Here is an 18908-nt window from a genome sequence, read left to right on the forward strand (position 1 = left end):
CGTCTAGGCTTCTCGTGGGTGGGACTTACCTTGCCCGTTGGGATATCGAAACCGAGTCCCAATCCGACCCCGTCTGATACGTACAACCAATAAGGGAAACATGTCATACTTTGTTCATAAATTATCCAGTGCGTGTGGGTACGAAAATAAGGCAGGATATGCTCGCTATTTCAAAGGATCACACAGTAGGCTATCATCCCATCCTAAGAGGTGGGAGTACGGGCCGGTATATAAGGTGAATATGTCAAATAGGATTGCAGTCATGCCAAGCGCATAGTGACTGTGATTCTACTTTAAACATGCATATGACGTGCCAAACCCATCGCTACAGGTGAGGTGTGGGTTTTGCATAGACATCGGTCATAATTTCTATTTTATGTAGATATCTAACCTAGATTGGTACAGTTATCTCAAAAGCTTATCTACCATTCTTTCGAGTTGTTGTTAATACCGAGATGGTGAGGCTATGACAGCCTGGAAGTGATACTTGGCTGGTTCTAGATCTAAAAGAAACTAAAAAATTTGGCTAAGAAATCCCCACAGACGGCGCCAAACTGTTTGACCAAAAAGCGCTAAGCTTTTCGTTAAACTAATTAATAAAGAAAATGGAAGATAAATCTTAACCAAAAATAATTAACTTTAGATCTAAGCATATTGAATGCAAGAATCGAATGAGGCCGAGCTTATATAACATTTCTTAGGATGATTAAAAGACATCAAACGTAAATAATAAGCTTACATCTTTGATACATTGTTCCGTACTTGTAAGAGCAAAGAGGGAAAGTAAGAAATGTCGTTGATAACTGTGAGATCTATCTTTATTGATTCAACAATGACGATTACAAAGTTTTAGGCTTTTACTTTGTTGTTGGAGGTCTCCTCCCGTTCTTCTGTTCCTTTTTCTCTCTTTTTTAGGAACCCCCTTTTCTTGCCTTTTTCTCTCATATATATATATATATTACCAATCTTTCCTTTTATCCAACGGTCTTTAACCAGCATACCTTCTCTTGGCTATACTCTTCCTTACTCGCCTAAGTATTACGACATAGGTTCTGCTGTGTAAGCCTTCTGATGGCTCGATCTCGATAGTGGCCGAGATACTCATCATTATTATACCTCGTAGGTACAACTATAGCTTGGTGGATCCTTTACTATTCCTTTTAACGATAACCGACATGTGGTCAGATTTTGACCTATACAGGCTTTGGCATTCTTAAGTTGGCAAACGGCGTGTCTGGCTCTACGTCAATTTAGCACCAACTAAAGAAGCTAAAGGAAAAATTAAGTCCCAACTATTTTAGCAGGGTGTTCTCGTTCCCAACGAAGTACACTGTAGCTCCAACCTACGCCCTAACGGCTATTGGTCTGTACTGTTTCTTGTTTTAAATATAAGTAAAATATACTTATTTCCTAATGGACTAATGGAGTCTTTCCCCTTTGTTTAACGAACCAGTCCTGATCTTGATCGATCTTTCACTTGATCTCGCTGATAAACAAAAACGATATAGAGGTTAACAAAGGTTCCTCTTCGCCCCTCTCCTTTCTTTGTATAGTATTGAAATAAAGAGAAGTAAAATGGGGAGGAGTAGATCGTCCGGCAATAGGTGGAGGTACATCAATCCATCTTACTATTTGAAACGGCCTATGCGTCTCGCATTGCTTTTCATTGTTTTTGTATTTGGTACTTTCTTCTTTTGGGATCGACAAACTTTAGTCCGAGATCACCAGGTACTTTTGTTTTTCCCTACTTCATTGTCAATTCCCTTTTATTGGAACTAATCACTCTTAACTCCCGTAATTTGGGTAATTGGTTCTGCCATCGATCGTTTTCTTTTTAATTATGAGCAAGTTTGTTGCTTTGTTACAACAATAACACTGTCTATGTTTTCCTGGAGAATCTATGTGTTCCAATTGTAGAATTGAGAGCCCCATTGGACGTAGCAGGCTTGTATTTTGTATCTGTATTAGTAGAAAAAAGGGCAGTCCGGCGCACTAAGCTCCCGCTATGCGCGGGGTCGGGGAAGGGCCGGACCAGTAGGGTCTATCGTACGCAGCCTGCATTTATGCAAGAGGCTGTTTCCATGGCTCGAACCCGTGACCTCCTGGTCACATGACAACAACTTTACCGGTTAGTAGAGTCCTCAATAAATTTGATAGACTATACTTTGGAAAATTCAAGGTAATCAGCTTTTTACTAGATTTATCTCTTGTGTTTTTGTCGTAGGTCATTCATACAATGAATCCAAGTAGAACTTACAAAATGTATTAGCAAGTCTCTTCTCCTATCAAAGAGTTAACTATCAACAGCAACACTGAGTATGGGGATTGAAGAGTTCTCAGCGATATTTGATTTTTGATTACATAGACTGAGAGATATATAGGCATTCATTTCAGAGATCTTCTAGTTGCTGCAGGACAATATCTTTGAGGTTCTTATTGATAATTGAAACTTAAGTTGGTTTACGGTGGTAATATCACCCTTGATAAAGATAAATTGTTTAGCAAGGAGCAACAAAAACAACTACACCTTAGTCCCAAACTAATTCAGAACTTCTGAAGAAGTGTGGCTGCTGGGATTCGTGCCCAGGTCTTTACGGCCAGAACTTGGAATTCTACTATACTAGACCCACGTTGAAAATAGAGATGCAACAAGAAGACTTCCTAGGGGTCACAAAACCTAGTACGGCCCTTGTCCAATCCTAATACCCTAGTGCTTTCTATTTATGGTTGCAAGCACCCTGGGACATTTGGTTTTCTAGCTAGTAGTACCAAAGTTCTAGTGATTTTTGATGCTTATTGCCTTTCAGTTTATATAGAATTTTCTTCTTCTGTTTCATGGAATCTTCTTCTGATGTAGAAGTTTATTTATATGTATTCTTCATAAGCAAGCTAGTGGTTCTTAGATGCATTTGTTATTTGGATATTTTTGAAGTTTTAAATTCAGTTTGTCTTGCAATTTGTCAATGAACTTGTGATTTTGCAGGAAGAGATCTCTAAGTTGCATGAAGAAGTGATACGGTTGCAAAATCTGGTAAGCAGTTTCTGCTTTTCTTTTCAAAATCTGAACTGTTATGTTTAATTTTCACCTCTTCTGTAAATTTTGGCTTGTGGGGAAAATCTTTATACTAGAGCTTCTTATAATTTTGCTGGTAAGTAGCCCTTTCCTCCTTCCAACTGAATGAAAAAGATTGTTTCACTGTGTATAATTGAAAACCTGATGAAGTTATAATTCTTGCAATTCGGTTCAAGCATCATTTATGTTGTAGTAAAAATACTTTATGCCTATGGGGGAGAGGTATTTGAGGACAGCAATGGTGAAGATAGTGGTGGTGCGGGCAATAGGTTTGGCAACAATGGCGGTGGAAGGAATAGATGGGCCCATCTGTGCTCTGGCAGGTTTATGCTGCAACTGATCTTATTGTTAGGGCTTGCTAGGTCTTTTTTGTAAAAGAACATATAACGAACATCACTTGCTTGGGCAAAGTCCATCTAGTTTTCTATTGTTTATTGTAGTCGCTTTCAAAATTCTTGGTGTTTTAAATATTTCGTTCTGTTTTCTTCATCATGATTTAATTGCTGGCTTTTGTTTCCATTTATGGTCTTGTTTACTGTAGCTGGAAGAGTTGAAGGATGGTCGAGGTATATCAGGTGAAAAGATGAATTTTAGTCGCAGTGGTGGTGATGTGGTGAAGAAAAAGGATTTCGCTGATGACCCCATTGATGCTCAACGAAGAGAAAAAGTGAAAGATGCTATGCTTCATGCCTGGAGTTCATATGAAAAATATGCATGGGGCCATGATGAACTTCAGGTCTGGTTGTTGCTACTAATAAGTCTTCTTTGTAGAAATATTGCCTTTGTGCCATTATGTTTAGTCACTTAGCAGTCAAATCTTTGGTGGAGGCATTTCAGTTGGCCGTTAAATGCTTTACCCTGTTGATTAATTTCTTATATTTTCTTTCTCTACTTGGAGTGATTGTGATCACTTTGTATGCCTTACCCTTAAGCTGATCATTTAAATGCGAGTCTTCATATTTTCATCATCCCTAATATTTGTTGGGAAAATGTTGGATCAAGAGCTTCATCCCAGTCGTAGAATAATTTACATTCTGAAATGTAATTTCATCCTTGGTGGAGTCTGTTTTAGGTTTATTTGGCTACAAGTTGAAGAATAAGTTATACCTACATAGGTATCGATCTTATGTAGTTAGTTCTTTCCTTTGTACAAAATAATATCTTGTACTCAAGATTACTGATTAAAAAAAAAAATCTTGTACTCAAGGGTTTCTCAGATAAAAAGGAGTTACCTCAAAATTTAAATATGTGAAAGGGTGAAGTCTCAATTAATTAATGCTCCCACTTTTTATATTTGTTTCAAATACTCTCACTTGACACTATTGGTGAAATTATGGCCATTCCAAAGTGACTAACACTCTAGCTAGAAACCTTTGCTTTTTCTTTTACCTTTTAATTTAATTTTGTCCTTTTGCTATTGATCTAATGGAAAAATCATAGCTTTTTACTTTGTAGCATCTCATTTACCCTTATGTCCACTCTTTAAGTAAACATAAAGAAGTTACATATTATTATTTCTCATCCCAAGAATCCTTTCATGTCGAAGTACGGTTTAGAACACTAGGAGTTGTCGAGATGTGGGAAGATTATTCATACAATTGGATTCTCAAAAAGTTTATCAAGAATTTTGAGTATCCTGGTAATGAAGATAACGCTATCATCTTTTAAGCTCTTTCTATGTTAAAGCTTTGAGAGAGGAGCATTAGTGCAATCAAAAGTGAAAACTTCAGTCTTCTGCATTTGCAATAACTTCTATGGGGAAATTTTTTAATTGAGCATGGTAACAGGTATTTTATTAACAATTAAAGTAGTCCTTGGCACAAACAAAGTTACAGGACCTCAAAAGAAAAAGAAACAAAAAGATAGTCTTGTGCTAGTTACAAAAATCGCAAGATGTCAACTACAGAATCTACATTTTCTACAAGATTAAACAATCAGTTACGGAGAAAGTAAACTGTAATAAGTATTTTGTTGCACATGATATTTCTTGTTCTTCTTAAAAAGTCTGTCTGCGAGGTAAAAACTTGTGGAAGTTTGTTTATGTTTATGGTATTTGGGCTCTGCTTCCGAGTATAATAGCTTCATGGTGAACAAAAATCTTATTCTTGATGGAATTGCTAGCTTCATATATGATCTATTCGACTCTCTACTTCCCTATTCCTTTTTCTTTCTTTGACCGAACATGTGATGTAAGATCATATTCACCCAGAAGCTTATACGTGTTAGCAAAATATTCCTAGACAGAATCTATATGGAATTGGTATTAGTTCTCAATGACTTTTTTTTGTGGTGACTATAATTTAATGACAGTCAGAAAGGAAATGTAAAATTGTAAGAGAGATCCCTTTTTGTTCGTTGTTCAGTACTGAATCTAAGAGGATAAATTTTCCTTGATACTTTTCGAACTGTTTCTGCTATGTGCTTGTGGAACTTTATACTATATCCTTTATTGGTCATGTGCCTGTATTGATTTGATTGTCATGATAAACCTTTGCAATGCCAGCCACAAACAAAGAAGGGTGTTGACAGTTTTGGTGGTCTTGGGGCAACATTAATAGATTCTCTTGACACACTATATATCATGGGCCTGGATGAGCAGTTTCAGAGAGCTAGAGAGTGAGTTCATTATTCTCTTGCCCCTGAAAGCCCCGAATTATCTTTCTTATTCTAATTCAGGAATTAGTTGTATTATAACTTAAAATTTTGTGATTGCTCTTGATTGTACCTTTTCCCTTTCTTTCTAGATTGAGAGCTTTTTTATGTGAAAACCAGCTTTGTATATGTGGATACATTATCTTCTACTTTATTTTATTTGACGGTGATCTCTTCCCTGCACACAGTAACCATGGTTGTCTTTGACAATATTACTTATGGTCCTAGTTTTGTTGTAAAGAAGAAAATGAATTGTTACTTTTTTTTTTTTTTAATATGACCGGGAATCACCAGAATCAAGTAATTGGTGCATGCGATAATGTTAAAATGCATCTGGGGTTAGTAAAACATTTTATACTTATTGTCATCTCTCTGATTAATGTCTGCAGTTCTCCTAACTGCCGCCTCCTCAACAGCCAGAGTCCCCAAAGTCCTCACCCAGTGAGAGACTGCTTAGAGTTCTGTGTTTCCTTGGATTGTGGATTTGATGTCTGGCATTTTGACTTTCCAAAATAATTGAAGTGTCAATTTCATTATATCCCTTTTACTTCTGGGTTTTAGGGTTATGTATTAGGTGTACTTTCTACTCTCTCTGAAACAATGTTGCCAGGTGATAGGCATTTGTAACTTTATATATTTTTGTGCTTCAGTTAAGCGTTCATTGCTTGTGGCTAACAAGTTGTTGATGGCAGGTGGGTTGCAAGCTCCTTGGATTTCAACAAGAATTATGATGCCAGTGTTTTTGAGACAACCATAAGGTTTCTTTATAAGGTTTAATATGCTTTTGTAATGAGTTTACTTGGATTCCTGATACCTTTTATCAGCTTTGACGATTTGTTTCTATGTTTTTTGTTTCAATGTTTCTTTATGTAATTCAACAACAGAGTTGTAGGTGGACTTCTTAGTGCATATGATCTCTCTGGTGATAAGCTTTTCCTTGATAAGGCTAAAGATATTGCTGACAGACTGTTGCCTGCATGGAATACACCATCTGGCATCCCTTACAACATTATCAACTTGTCACATGGAAATCCGCATAATCCTGGGTGGACAGGGGTAATTTTGAACTCTACCAAATTCAAGTTGATTTCCGCTGTAGTATTACTCATGTATCTCATGCTGAAAAGGATATAAGGCATTATTCTAAATTTTATTTGACGAGTCATTTGATGCTTTACCCTGCATCAATAGGAGAAGAGTATCTAAAAGGGGAACTGTGTGAATGAAGAATCATACGTTATTAAATGCTCTAATTTTCTCATAATATACTTAAATGATCTTATGATCCAATCCTTGTTTTCTCTCTTTCTTGCATCTCCTCCAGGCGTTCTCCCAACTGACTTCAGCTTGCTGGGAGAAACATGTCTGTTGCAACTTAGCAATTGCAGTTCTCTAGGAAACTGTCCCACATACTCTCAACTTGTTTGTGCACCCAGCCATCTTGTGATGATGTCCTTTTGCTGAAATTTTCACCAGTGGGAATCCAACTCTCTTCTTTTTAATTGCTTTTTATTTCTTTTCTTTGGGGCATATTAGGAAGCTGCAGGGCTTGTGCAGTCACTGCGATATATGGTTTTTTACTTGTTCTTTTCCTCTTAAACGCTTGGACAGAGTCTTTTTTTGCACACCAATGACTTATCTTTTGAAATCTGAATATTTCAGTCTCATGGCATGTGATATATGATGCTTAAATTTCTATGCACAAACACATATATGTAATTACATCGCTGTAGTCTAGTGTACATTTGGTGAAATTATTGTGCTCCCTTCTCTCAGGGTAATAGTATCCTGGCAGATTCTGCCTCTGAGCAGCTTGAATTTATTGCTCTTTCGCAACGGACAGGAGACTCAAAGTATCAACAGAAGGTATGTGCCAATAGAATTTATCTAAAAGTATAACTTCTTGATAACTACTAGTAAATAAAACTACAATTCCAAAATTGGCATGGTAGACAATTGATTAAGCTACACATACTTGAAACGATGTTCTGCTAGTGACTGAATGGCATATGTTCCTATTTCAGGTGGAGAATGTTATCTTAGAACTTAATAGAACTTTTCCAGATGATGGTTTGCTTCCAATACACATTAATCCCGAGAGAGGGACAACGTCATACTCCACTATAACGTTTGGGGCCATGGGGGACAGGTAGCTTTCATTTATCTTTCTCCATATGACAGATCTGATAATGTGAACCTAAAGAGGACTGGTATCACCATATCCGTCTGTTCACTGGCATTTGGTTTTCCTTTGTTTCTTTTGTACATTTAGATAGTAAAACTATGTCGTTTCAGCTTTTATGAATATTTACTCAAGGCCTGGATACAAGGAAACAAAACAGCTGCTGTGGGACACTACAGGTAAGAAGCTTAAGTTTAAAGTTTCTTTATTTTTTTACTTTACAGTTTTCCTATTCAAAACTTCAAGTGGTTTCCTGTTTTGACATGATGAGTTGCAGTTCTGATGGATCCGTAACTGTAAAGTGTGTAAACTAATGCTAGAATACTTTGTCGGGCCTGAATTCAAGTCTTTGTCATGCATCACGGCCTAACACATAGAAATACTGTTAAATGTTTACATGTGTAGAGCACTACCAAGAAACCCAATCAGAGGAAACACGTGAATTTTGACCGAACATGAAAGGAAAAAGGACCATTAAGGAGAAAAAAATGACAACTTGCTGAGGAGTTGATTTAATCTAAATACATAAAAGTAGACCTGAATAATTAGAGCTGTTGCTATTATTATGTCATTCGATGTACATATAAATATCGAAGTAATGGAGATTAAATTTACTGCTACTTTTTTCATTAAAAAAAAAGAAATTTACTGCTATTTTTTATATCATTCTGATAAATACATAATATCAAACCTGAGCTGCATCGGGAGCCTTAATGATGACATTGTTATATACTCCATCACTTTTTCCTAGAAGGGCAAAACTTAAAATCTTGATTAACATGTAACTAGAGTACTCTTTCTGTGTCGCGTTCTTGCACTCTTGTTACATCTTCCAAGCATCACTTTAGCATGTTTCCAAAAATTCAGATACGCCAATCCTAAGTTTCAAATACTTTGTTTTCTAACTTTCTTGCTAGTTAAACTAGATTAGTCAAAACGATCAAAATTTAGTGCAGGATGTCCTTATGGATTATCTTGATTAGCAGCTGTAAGCTCAGTTCTGCAGAAACTAATTTGAAGACCAAAGAACTGGGGGTTTATGGGCAGCGTCTTTCCTTTGAGAAGTGCAAAGCGAGCTCCTTATCCTTTACTGCTCTGAAGTGCAGGAAGACGAAATTGGTTATTGTCTGAAAACTCTGTGTTATAATTGCTTAGTTAGAACCAAAAGGATCAGAAATGTGGACCAAGTCAAAGTATGTCAATGCATATTTCTTTCCTGAGACTTCTAAATGAGTATGACGTTCTTTTGCAAATTGCAATCTCAAGTGTATTACATAGAGTTCTTCCATTTAATTTTCCAAACAGAAAAATGTGGGAGACATCAATGAAAGGTCTTTTAAGCTTGGTGCGGAGGACTACCCCATCATCTTTTGCTTATATTGGTGAGAAGATCGGAAGTTCTTTAAATGACAAGGTGATGTATAGGGTTCAAATTGGTAGCTGGGAGTTGTGATGATGTGTGTTATTCTTATATCATGTTTAATCTACCCTTTTCTGAATTCTATATAGATGGATGAACTTGCATGCTTCGCTCCAGGAATGTTAGCTTTAGGGTCGTCTGGTTATGGTCCTGACGAGTCTCAGAAGTTCTTATCACTGGCAGAAGAGGTAAATTTGAACTTGTACAGCATTAAACTATGTTTTGACTTAAGTTCTTATTTGACCATCGATCTCTGATGGAGAAGTTTTGCATCAACTTTGAGTATGAGGTTGTTTAGGTTACATTGGACATTGTTCGGCCTACTCCAGATGATTACTTGGTTTACTTTAATTTATTTGGTGGGGTTATACAGGGTGAAGCATGAAACAACCTATGAAATAACATGTAGGTCTTGAATGTGGGCTACAGTGCAGATTTTATCATTCAACCTTCTAACTTTCTCTTTCAGATAAAAGGGAAAGAAGGCACATAGGATCAGTGGGCTTAATCTATTGCATATTGACTACTTCCATTATTGCTCGTTAGAACAGGAAACTTGAGTATTGCTATTTTACTGGATATGTTGACCCCTTCTTGCAGCTTGCTTGGACTTGCTATAACTTCTACCAGTCAACACCTACAAAATTGGCAGGAGAAAACTATTTCTTTAATGATGACGGGCAGGTTGATTTTACCAATTATTTTATTGGTACATATTTGTTATTGTTGTTTGCTTATGCTGATAAAGTATTTGTGATTGTTTTTCAGGATATGACTGTGGGCACATCGTGGAACATACTAAGGCCAGAAACGGTTGAGTCTCTATTTTACCTCTGGCGTTTAACTGGAAACAAGACATACCAAGAGTGGGGTTGGAACATATTTCAAGCATTTGAAAAGAACTCGAGAATAGAGTCTGGATATGTTGGACTTAAAGATGTAAGTACAAACTCAGACTCCTAACTCTAGTTGGTGATTTTGTTAAAGATTAATTCATGTGAAAGAATCTGAGCATCCAACCCAAAACTTAAAAGGCAATGGGTGGAGTGATCCAGGACATTACCCTTAGGGGCTGTTTGGTTCAAAATATCCCATAATCTTGGGATTAGAACAGGGACTATAACCTGGATAACTTATCCCACCTTCTATATGGGATAAGGGATAAGTTATTCCAAGATTTTGGTATAACAAGAATATCAGGTTTAGCTAATAACTCCAACCAAAACGGGATAAGTTTAATCCCAAAATTTATACCGGGATAACCCACCTAATCCCTTGAACCAAACGACCCCTTACATAACCGATGAAAGACAAGTGTATTCTCGGAGTATAACCCGATTCTCGAGATGTTTTGGACATCTATTTTTAACTTGTTGGTGTTTGTCCCAGGTTAATACCGGTGTGCAAGACGATATGATGCAAAGCTTTTTCCTTGCGGAGACTCTTAAATATCTCTACCTTCTTTTCTCACCCTCTTCACTCATTCCACTAGATGAGTGGGTCTTCAACACAGAGGCCCACCCCATAAAAATTGTTAGCCGGAATGATCGAGCAGTGAGTTCTGGAAGGTCAGTTGGACAAACCAAATCATATAGGCGGCCACGGACCAGGAGAGAAGGCCGATTTGGTAATAAGTAGATTCACAGGTCATCATTAGTTTAGTTGTTGATTGAGAAGGCCAATTTGAGAGTTGGAATTCAAGTGCAGTTTTGCTTGGCACTTCTTCAACCAGATTGACGGGATTTTCCCCCCCAACATTGATAAAATGCTCAGTATAGGAGAAGTTATGAGTATGTAGCATAGTTATTTAGTTTCCTTTTTCTATGTTCCCTTAATACTAGCGACTGTATTCTAGTACAGGTCATAAGGGCATTTGGTTGCGGGTAGCTCTACATATTTGGGGCTGGACGAGTTTTTGTATATCATACCTTTTTATTTTCGTTTTTCAAATACAACAGGTAAATTCTAATTTCAAGGACTGTTGACAACTTTTTTGCACAGTTGCGCTATGGTTGATGATCAAATATATCTCTTGAGTAACTTTTGGTTAAAAATAGCACGGTCTACCCAGTTTTTAGATTGGTTATTCAAAAATAGCCAGCGTTTGCCAAGTCATTGAAAAATAACTACTATTTTGCTGCTACAGAAACCGGTCCAACATAATATACTGGAGTGTGGTGCACCTGTGTATGAACTTCCAGCATATTATGCTGGACCGGTATATTATACTGGAACTCCAGTATATTATGCTGGAGTATTTTTCTGGATTTTGAATAGTGTTTTCGTTCAGATTTATCTTTACATAAAAAGTGGCTAAATTTTGATTACTTTTGAAACTGTGACTATTTTTTAATGACCACTTGTAAATCTGACTATTTTTGAATTTCTCCCTAACTTTTGAGGTTAGTGCTGTGAGCCTGTCTGGGTAATATTGGGTTGGTTTAATGTATCTCAGAATCGATGATAGCAAAAATGATATCAGTTAGCTGCTCTAAAGGGCTGTTATTTAGGAGTTAGCAAATGTGTCCTGAATTTTAGTTGTCCAGTTTAATTTTTCGGGACATAAATATTCTGAATTGTCCTCAAATTAAGATTTTTAGTTTAAGACAAAATAAGTATTGACTAATATTTAAATAAAAACCTTAAGAATGGATGTTTGTGTAATTCTCTCCTGGAGCTTGTTAAGTCGCATTCACATACTATTTTACGTTACTCCGTCTTCACATAACCATTCTACGTTAAATTTGTTACATTACGAAAATGTATGTTCCTTTGTAGAAATGGCACCAGGTAGTCACTTTAAAGAGTTGTTATTTAAAAATTGCCGATACATTTGTTATTTAAAAATTAGCCGATACATTATCGTGAAGTTAAGATTTTTTGTTTAAAATTTCAGAACAAAAATAAGTATTAGCTAATCTTTAAATAACATCCCTGAGGTTTATCTTGTTTTCGATAAGTACTAGAAGTATTAATACAACAATAACAATAAATTCAGTGTAATTTTACAAGTAGGGTCTGGAGAGAATAATATATATGCAAATCTTATCCCTATTTTGTGAAGGTTTATCTTGTTTTCGATAAACTTTTTACTTAAGGATCCAGAAGCATTAGTATTTCTTTTTGAAAAAGACAAGCAAATAGTGATATTTTTTTCCGTAGGAAAAAATGAACCAATTCTTTTGAATTTAAATCAAAACTCTTATACTATTTTCAATTTATGTGAACCTATTTAATTGAATACAGATTTTAAAAAAGAGAGAAGACTTTTGAACTTGTGATATAAATAAGGCATATATATTTTTTATGACTATAAATTATTACATAAAAGTAAATTATTTCTAAATATAGAAATTAATTTTTTTTGCACGAACTAAAAAGAAAATAGATTCACATGAATTGAAACCTCATTAATTTATTTAAAAAGGTTAAAATGGACTAATGGAGTAATACCAAATTGTGTTTTCTAATCAAAGGCAAACATAACAGATGTTGAAGGGTGTATAGCGGGCCAATAGGCCCAACATATAGCGGGCCAAAAGGCCCAACATACAGCAGGCCAACAGGCCCAACATAATTGTCACAGAATTTCGAAGGGGACGACGCATTTGGGGAATATGCTCCTTTTGCCTATGGAGAATTTCTTGCTCGAGAGGATTTTCCGATTCTCAGCACCCTCTCCATTTCCATTTCTCTCTCTATCCGACTCCATTTCTGTAAGCAATGAGCTTGAATAGAGCTCCTCCATTGTAAAACCCTAAACTCCAAACCTTTAGGGGAATTGCCAACTATTTTTAGATTACATCAGTCTTCTTTTTCACGCATTGATGCCTAACCCTCGTGTTCTCTCTGCTTTTCGCCGCTTTCGCCATATCTATCAAGGCTCCCATTCCGGTTCTCTATCTGTAGCGCTCTCAACTTTACAAAAGAAATTTGATTTTGATTCTTTTCAGTCTTGCCCATCCAAAGTGGAAGAGGAAGAAACTGAACCTCATTTCGATGCTTATGAAAAATTTCATTGCAATCCGAGCTCCCAGCTCAGTGGAGGAAGTCCGTCATCGTCTTCATTCGCATTGCGCAGTATATTGTCGGTTAATTCGTCGCGAAATGTAGTCTTATTGTCTTCAATTTCCAGAAGTAATAGTCACCTGTTCTTCAGCCGGGGTAAGCAAAATATTAGTCCCTATACTTAAATAGAGCTGTTCATTATGTGTAGTGTTAGCATTATGTTTAACAGAATTGCTCTTTTGCAGGTTTGATTACCAGAGCTAAGAAGATAAGGACGATTGAGGTGGATGATCATGGGTAACGTGTGTTGTTCTCCTCATATATGATGCTCTTCTATTTTCTTTTAAGGCACAACAATTGCATAAATGGCCTTACTGGTTTCTAGAATCTGTAAATTTAACCTTATTGTGCTGTTAGGTGCATAACTAATCCCTCATATATGTTTGGTGAGTTATTTTCTGATCCTTTTGTTAGTCTCTCATGTGTCCGACCAATAATGACGATCCTTTTGCTTACATCCGGTAAAAAACATTTCTGTAATTTGAGATCCTAGAGGCTTTGAAGCTTTGAAGTTAAACTGCCACCAATCAGATGGCATTCCAGAAAATTTGAAGTTAACCTTGAAGGTGGGAGTAAGTGATAATTCCAGAATCAATCAGATGGCATTCAATAACATTAAGTGGATGTCTCCATTCTGCTTAATTTGGACTCCATTTGGTCGGTGTTTCTTATTGCGTAGTGGAAAATTACTTCAGTCTCAAAGTTATTTTGTTGTTTCTCTGGATTAAAATGCATACATCAAAACCTTCTCTTTTACAATCGTGACAACCTACCATCGATCAAAAACAGGAAAATAATTCCATTAGCTAAAACCATGAATCTCTATACTATGTCACCTAAATTTCTTCTTTTTCTGCTGCCATAGCCAGCGAGCAGTCACAACAGCTTTATGGTGCAATTTTCTTGTCTTTTCCCTGAAGTTTGGGGTCTGGTTTGTCAGTTCCAGCCATGTCATGTTGGCTGAAGTTGTACATTCAGTTGCGGATTTTGCAAATCAGGTATTGCGCATTTTTTAAACTAACATGGCCTGGTATGTGCGAAGTTCCATCTCTAAAACTTCATCAGTCAAAACAATGTTGATTGCTCACTTTGTAGGCACTTCTTGCATATGGTTTAAATAGCTCCAGACGTGCACCAGATGCTATCCACCCGTAAGTCTCAATACCTTGACATTGCAGGCACCGTTCCTTTTTTTTTTAAATTTAAATTTCTCTTGTATTTAGCACACTTCAAGTTTCTAGATATAGTAGTATTTGCTTGCATTGCAAAATGAACATATGTACCATTTATTTGGTGAATGTGCAACTGTATCATACAAGATATTTGGTTTTCACATATACATGCCTGAGCAGGGCTTAACAACACTATATCAAACGCATGATGAATGAAAGATCTTAGACCACCGCTAGAGTGGAATAGTTGCTCTTTTTCTTGTGACATGTGTTTTGGAGCTTTAGAGGCTTATGAATTTTTTGAATTCTTATTTTTATCTCTGCAGATACGGCTACTCCAAGGAAAGATTTGTCTGGTCTTTAATATCTGCTGTTGGTATATTTTGTCTTGGTTGTGGTGCTACAATAGTTCATGGAGTTCAAAACTTGTGGACTTCTGAGGTACTTTAATTGAAATACAGTGATCCGTCATCTGATGTTGAATACTGTGCTTTCACATCAACCAGAACTGTATTTCTTTGTATGTATATGTTTCAGCAACCTGCAAATATTGGATATGCAGCACTTGTGATTGGTGGCTCATTCATTATAGAGGGTACAAATTTTTCTTTAATAAATACAAGTAGCTAAAATTTCATTCCTGTTATGATTTTTACCCCTTATTTCCCTTTACATTTCGTTCCTGACCCTGGACTTCTTTTAGGTATTTCTCTCATTGTAGCTATACAAGCTGTCCAAAAAGGAGCTGCTGCAGAAGGAATGACAGTGAGAGATTATATTTGGCGTGGCCATGATCCTACAGCTGTGGCTGTCATGACTGAGGTGACCAACATGTTTTCTTGAGCTCCTACTCATGATCTCTTTGTCAGTGATCTGTAATGTATGTTCAATTTGTAGGATGGTGCTGCAGTTACAGGCCTAGCCATTGCTGCTGCATCACTGGTTGCTGTAAATGCCACTGGAAATCCCATTTATGATCCCATTGGTTCCATTATAGTGGGCAACCTTCTAGGAATGGTATGTGATGCTAAACCTTAAACCTGTGCTGAAGTTCAAGCATTGTAATCTATATGTATTTTTCAGTGTGTGTCAGCTATCAGCATATTAAAAAATTAGAGTTCAAAATTGATCTTTTAGTTGAAGTTAGGGATTGTAAATATATCTGTTCTGCATGTGCACAAAGTTGAGAATTTGGTGACAACCTACAGATTGTAGTAAACGCTCGTACTTTGGTCCTTCCTATTAGTTATTTTATGTACAGCAGGAGGTCGAGGTTGATACTGAGTGTTCATAGTGTTGTGACTACTAACAAAATGAATTGTATGATACATTACATCAAGTATGGTTTATTAGAAACATGACTGCACTATTAAAGATGTCACAAAAGTTATCACCAATGCTGTGAGTCCAACAATGTCATATGATAGTGAATATTGGCCTCTTAGAACCACCAAATCAGTGAGATGAGTATTATAATTATAAACATGCAAATGTTAAGATAGATGTGCTATTATACAAGATTAGATAAGATTTGAAATGATCACATGTGCCAGAAGGTGAAACTAGCATGATTTGAGGGAAAACTGAGAGAAGGTTGCATGACATGGTTTCGTAATGTCCAATGTTGACCTCCAAATGCACCGGTCAATAGGTGTGACAACATGATTGGAGGTATCAAAAAGGACAAGGCAGACTAAAATTAATTTTAGAAAAAAGGACGAGGTTAGATCATAGGGAGGGAAGTTGCGTCGAAAAACCTACAATTTCGTAGAACCCATGTGGACTTGGTGAAGAACAAAATATAATTGAAACAAAGTATCCATATAGGAGAAACCAACTGCTTATGATTAAAGTTTATTCGTTGTTGGTACACTTATAGTACGTCCTGCGTGATGCTGTTTAATAGTTGCCCTTTACCTTAGTTAGAGATTGTACGATCATGTAGGGATAAGCTTGATATTTAGTGAATCCGTGGTCTTAGAGAACCTCTACTTTGTCCTAAAAGACAAAAGATATGAGTATTAGAATGAAATGGATCAAAATGCAGCAGGATAGATATTGATGATTCATATTGCCAATTTGAGCTAGACAGGAATAGAGTGGTTGTTCTTAGCTCTTATATCGAAATTCTAAAGTTAAGACTGGCATCGAAGTAACTTGTGTTGTCGTGAAGTAGCGTATAGGAGATGTTGATTGAGAAAAGTGAAATCTTGAAGACCCATCTCACGGAATGCTTTCCAGTGTTAGAATGATGCACTTTATATGATCTTGTTGTGATTGTTACAGTGACTGATGATATGGATGACTAAACTTGGTTGTCAGTAATAATTGTCTGATGTCTTTTACGCTTACCACCTTTATTTTTTTGGAGGGGGAGAGGAGAGAGAGCATATTCTTTGCCGTCATCTCAAACTTAAGCTTTGAAAAAGGGGAGGTTTAATATGCAATTTGGAATGCAGGTTGCGATATTTCTGATTCAGAGAAATCGCCATGCTTTGATTGGTAGAGCAATTGATGACAATGACATGGACAGGGTTCTGCAGTTCCTGAAAAATGATCCAGTATGTTGTTGCTGAATCGCTCTTCTCTGCTAACCTGTTTGCCTAACTAAACCATCCAAACTATACTTGCTACAGGTTGTTGATTCCATTTATGATTGCAAAAGTGAGGTGATTGGACCTGGGTTCTTTAGGTTTAAGGCGGAGATAGGTGATGGGAAATGGTTCTTCATTTCTATTCTTCAGTTTCTTTAAGGTACCTCTTCTAATATGTTGCTTTATATTGCAGACTTCAATGGCGTAGTGCTGGTTCAAAATTATCTAGAGAGAGCTGGACGTGAAGTGTGGGCTAAGCAGGTTATTAGTTTTCCATGCAAACTTTTTAATTCTTCCGCCACACCACCCCTCATTGGGGTTTGAGGGGCGGGGAGGGGGGGGGGGGGGCATCCTGTTTTTGCATTTCAATAGCTGACAGCATCAATGGGTTGATAGAAGAAGGCACTGAAAATTTAGACTACTTTCTCTCTTCTAAAATAGAAAGATTGAATACTTCTTTACCATGCCCTTGTGATGACATGTCTTCGGCGCTATCTTGTTGTTTCTCAAGATGACTTCTCTTTGGGAAGATGTAATAAAATTCAACATAAATTCTTAGAATATAATAATATATCTGCTTGGCACATTGTTTTTGATTTATTTTTTTGCCTTTTGTTGAAGTGATGTAATATCTGCATGGCACATTGTTCTCGCAGTATATTTTTCGAAATGATTTCTTGCTGTAACATTCTCGAAGATCAGTTAGTTCATCTCTATTTGATTTTGCTGAATAGTGCTGACATAGTTCTTGAATTGTCATAGCTTCAGCCTAAATTATGACCATAAACATTATTTCACTTTCTTCTTCACCCTTAGGGCCATGCAGTCTGCAAGCATTATATTTTGATAGGTACAAGCATTGTTGAAAAATAATAGCCACTTATTTTCTCTTTTTCATATGTAGTTTCGGGAGGCTTCAGAGCAGAAGGATGATGCAGAATTACTGAAACTGATGTCAATCTATGGTATGCATAACTTTGGATGTATGATTGTGAATTGCGCCTATTACGGGCTATGAAACATTTTTGTTTCTTGGCAGGTGAGGAAGTTGTCACAGCACTAGGGAGTGAAGTTGATCGGCTAGAAAAGGAAATCCAGGAAATAGTTCCAGGCATTAGGCATGTGGACATTGAGGCCCATAATCCAATTGGACCATCCCCATGAGTGTATAACTTAATACTGAGCTACGCAAAAACTTTTTGTTCAAATTATAACAAAATGAGATACAATTGATGAATTATGGGAAGTATCATTTAGCTCGGATGCTCTAAACCGAGCTTTCAGTGTAGAACTTGTTTGAAGAATTTGTCGTTCCAGTGTAGGGGACAATGATCCTCTGCATGTCTTTTTTCTTGTGTGTACAAAAGCAGCTTTTACTCATTTCTGGTGATGGTTTTGCAAGTGGAAAGCAACTCAGTGATGTCTGAAGGCGCCTCGGACAGATTTCATGCCCATTAACCAGCTTAAAGAATGGTTCCTGGCTTAATACTCTCAAGCCTTATCATGTGATGTATGAACATTAGAGTCATCAGACAAGTGATAATTCAAAAAAAGAAAAATAGGGCCTTCCAGTAGGAATCCGGAACCAAAATGATGGTTTTTTTGGACTAAAAAATACCAAAATAGGTGGGGGAAAAAAGGCTTGGGATCATTTTTATATAGCGCATGTGTTACATGCACTATACCTTAACAGATACATGCGCTATGCCCAAGTTTGAAAAGGCGATCGAAGTTTGAGTATAGTGCA

At 36.7% G+C, this 18908-nt stretch overlaps 2 protein-coding genes across 5 annotated transcripts; both read left to right on the forward strand.

Annotated features, from left to right (window-relative positions):
* Positions 1 to 1255: 1255 nt before the first annotated feature.
* LOC107770739 (mannosyl-oligosaccharide 1,2-alpha-mannosidase MNS1) lies at positions 1256 to 11315 on the forward strand. 4 transcript variants are annotated; one of them, XM_016590070.2, is made up of 15 exons: positions 1256 to 1363; positions 1454 to 1728; positions 2984 to 3031; positions 3615 to 3809; positions 5577 to 5689; positions 6418 to 6483; positions 6610 to 6781; positions 7502 to 7591; positions 7750 to 7874; positions 8021 to 8086; positions 9213 to 9321; positions 9417 to 9515; positions 9928 to 10011; positions 10096 to 10266; positions 10717 to 11315. In XM_016590070.2, exons 2-15 carry the CDS (start codon positions 1576 to 1578, stop codon positions 10963 to 10965), a joined length of 1740 nt encoding a protein of 579 aa, XP_016445556.2. In that variant the 5' UTR covers positions 1256 to 1363; positions 1454 to 1575; the 3' UTR covers positions 10966 to 11315. The 4 variants fall into 4 exon arrangements, with proteins under 4 accessions (XP_016445556.2, XP_016445558.2, XP_075075000.1 ...); XM_016590072.2 differs by having other exon boundaries at positions 1271 to 1610; XM_075218899.1 differs by lacking the exons at positions 1256 to 1363; positions 1454 to 1728 and adding an exon at positions 3267 to 3396 and having other exon boundaries at positions 3017 to 3031.
* Positions 11316 to 13154: 1839 nt separating this feature from the next.
* Positions 13155 to 18325, forward strand: LOC107770740 (metal tolerance protein C4-like). The gene is given in 16 exon segments (NM_001325077.1): positions 13155 to 13491; positions 13581 to 13632; positions 14261 to 14393; positions 14491 to 14546; positions 14894 to 15008; positions 15105 to 15162; positions 15271 to 15307; positions 15309 to 15326; positions 15328 to 15354; positions 15356 to 15389; positions 15465 to 15584; positions 17027 to 17128; positions 17204 to 17276; positions 17355 to 17422; positions 18066 to 18126; positions 18201 to 18325. Coding segments are annotated over 16 exon segments (1416 nt in total).
* The last annotated feature ends 583 nt before the right edge of the window (positions 18326 to 18908 follow it).

Source organism: Nicotiana tabacum, chromosome 8, assembly GCF_000715075.1.
Source record: "Nicotiana tabacum cultivar K326 chromosome 8, ASM71507v2, whole genome shotgun sequence".
Taxonomy (NCBI): domain Eukaryota; kingdom Viridiplantae; phylum Streptophyta; class Magnoliopsida; order Solanales; family Solanaceae; genus Nicotiana; species Nicotiana tabacum.

Excerpts from the sequence above, each read along its gene's own strand:
- LOC107770739 (XM_016590070.2), top strand. The coding sequence starts at position 1,576 with ATGGGGAGGAGTAGATCGTCCGGCAATAGGTGGAGGTACATCAATCCA. Across the intron at positions 9,322-9,416 it reads GAAGTTCTTTAAATGACAAG|ATGGATGAACTTGCATGCTT; the intron begins GTGATGTATAGG and ends AATTCTATATAG. Across the intron at positions 10,012-10,095 it reads TCTTTAATGATGACGGGCAG|GATATGACTGTGGGCACATC; the intron begins GTTGATTTTACC and ends ATTGTTTTTCAG.